Genomic DNA, 1,279 nt, shown 5'->3' on the forward strand with positions numbered 1-1,279 from the left:
ACCGCCATCTACCCCCGAAGCTCCATCATGAGGCCCATCTTTGCCCTCTTCCTCCTCATCCTCAGCGTCGCCGGTCAGGTGAACAACACCAAATCCTGCCCTAGCGAACTGACCAAAGGCTTCGAATTCCCCCACTTGATCATTCCTATCGACTCCGAGGCTCCAGACGTTGCACGCGGCACCTCCTACAACGGCAAAATCACGCCAACAGTCTCCTCTATCTTCAACTTCGATATCCCCAGCGCCCTCAACATCAACCAAACGCTGATCTGCAGCCTCTGGTTCCTTTTCCCCGAACGCAACTACCGTTTCAGCGGCGATGGGTTGGTGAAGTTTAGCCGTCTCGAGGCGCCCGCGACACTTGTTACGTCGTATGCAAATGCACCGGCTGTACAGGAGGAGCTGCAGATCGCGACTCTAGTTCCCGGGCGGAAATATAACGTGACCAGCTTCGAGTGTCCTGCGGGCCAGGCGATTGCATTTCGCTTGGATAATGCGGGTTCGACAGAGTTGGATTACTTTCAGGACTATAATGAGCCGCCGTGAGTTTCTTCCTCCTTTTGCTTCCTTGATTTTCATCTTAACAACGTTTCCCTCTTTCCAGCAAAGTTTGTCATATTTCGTGGTAGTGCTTTTTGTGTGTGAACAGAGATGGACTAATTGAAGGTTACTACCCCTAGAATTGGCCTTTACATCACCAAATGTTGATGAGGGATGAAATCTTGTCTTCGAGGTAGGGGGCTGGGATTTGGCGGACTGTTGTTGCAATGCATGGCCCCCAATTTCTTTCCTCTTTCCTCTTTCCTTCCCATCCCTCTGGGCGAACGATAAAACAAAAAAGGGAAAGGAGAGAGTAGCGTTGTCTTATCTTTCATCTTATCCTGCTGCGTTTTGCTTTTAAATCACTGTACCAAAGGAGGACCTGGTAAAAATGGCACACGAGAAAGGAAGGGGAATAAATCGAAACCAAGGCCTCCGAGACAAACACGTTGAAACTACAAGGGAGAGAAGTTATTTCATCCATGTCAACTCTGCTTAACAATCACAATCACAGTAATGGTAATAGTTAGTTGATACCGGAATTCAATGTTAATGCAGGTGAAGCTGTTCTATGCGTCCATAGCAATTCTTGGTACTTTTGCATCAGCACCCTACAGAACTGAAGGAGTGCTAACAACAGATAAAAAAAAACGAATTACAAACGGTTTTCTTGTAAGGCATTCTAAATCCAGGATCCATCATACAGACACCCACTTGCATACTTGTCATCTTTTAATTC

The 1,279-nt window shown here is 47.2% G+C and overlaps 1 protein-coding gene across 1 annotated transcript; it reads left to right on the top strand.

The window, feature by feature from the left end:
- Window positions 1–27: 27 nt before the first annotated feature.
- Window positions 28–708, top strand: HCAG_07079 (predicted protein; the record flags this gene model as incomplete). Its single annotated transcript, XM_001537607.1, has 2 exons — window positions 28–542; window positions 681–708. 2 exons carry the CDS (start codon window positions 28–30, stop codon window positions 706–708), a joined length of 543 nt encoding a protein of 180 aa, XP_001537657.1.
- Between the last annotated feature and the right edge of the window lie 571 nt (window positions 709–1,279).

Source organism: Histoplasma capsulatum, genomic scaffold (assembly GCF_000149585.1).
Source record: "Histoplasma capsulatum NAm1 scaffold_8 genomic scaffold, whole genome shotgun sequence".
Taxonomy (NCBI): domain Eukaryota; kingdom Fungi; phylum Ascomycota; class Eurotiomycetes; order Onygenales; family Ajellomycetaceae; genus Histoplasma; species Histoplasma mississippiense.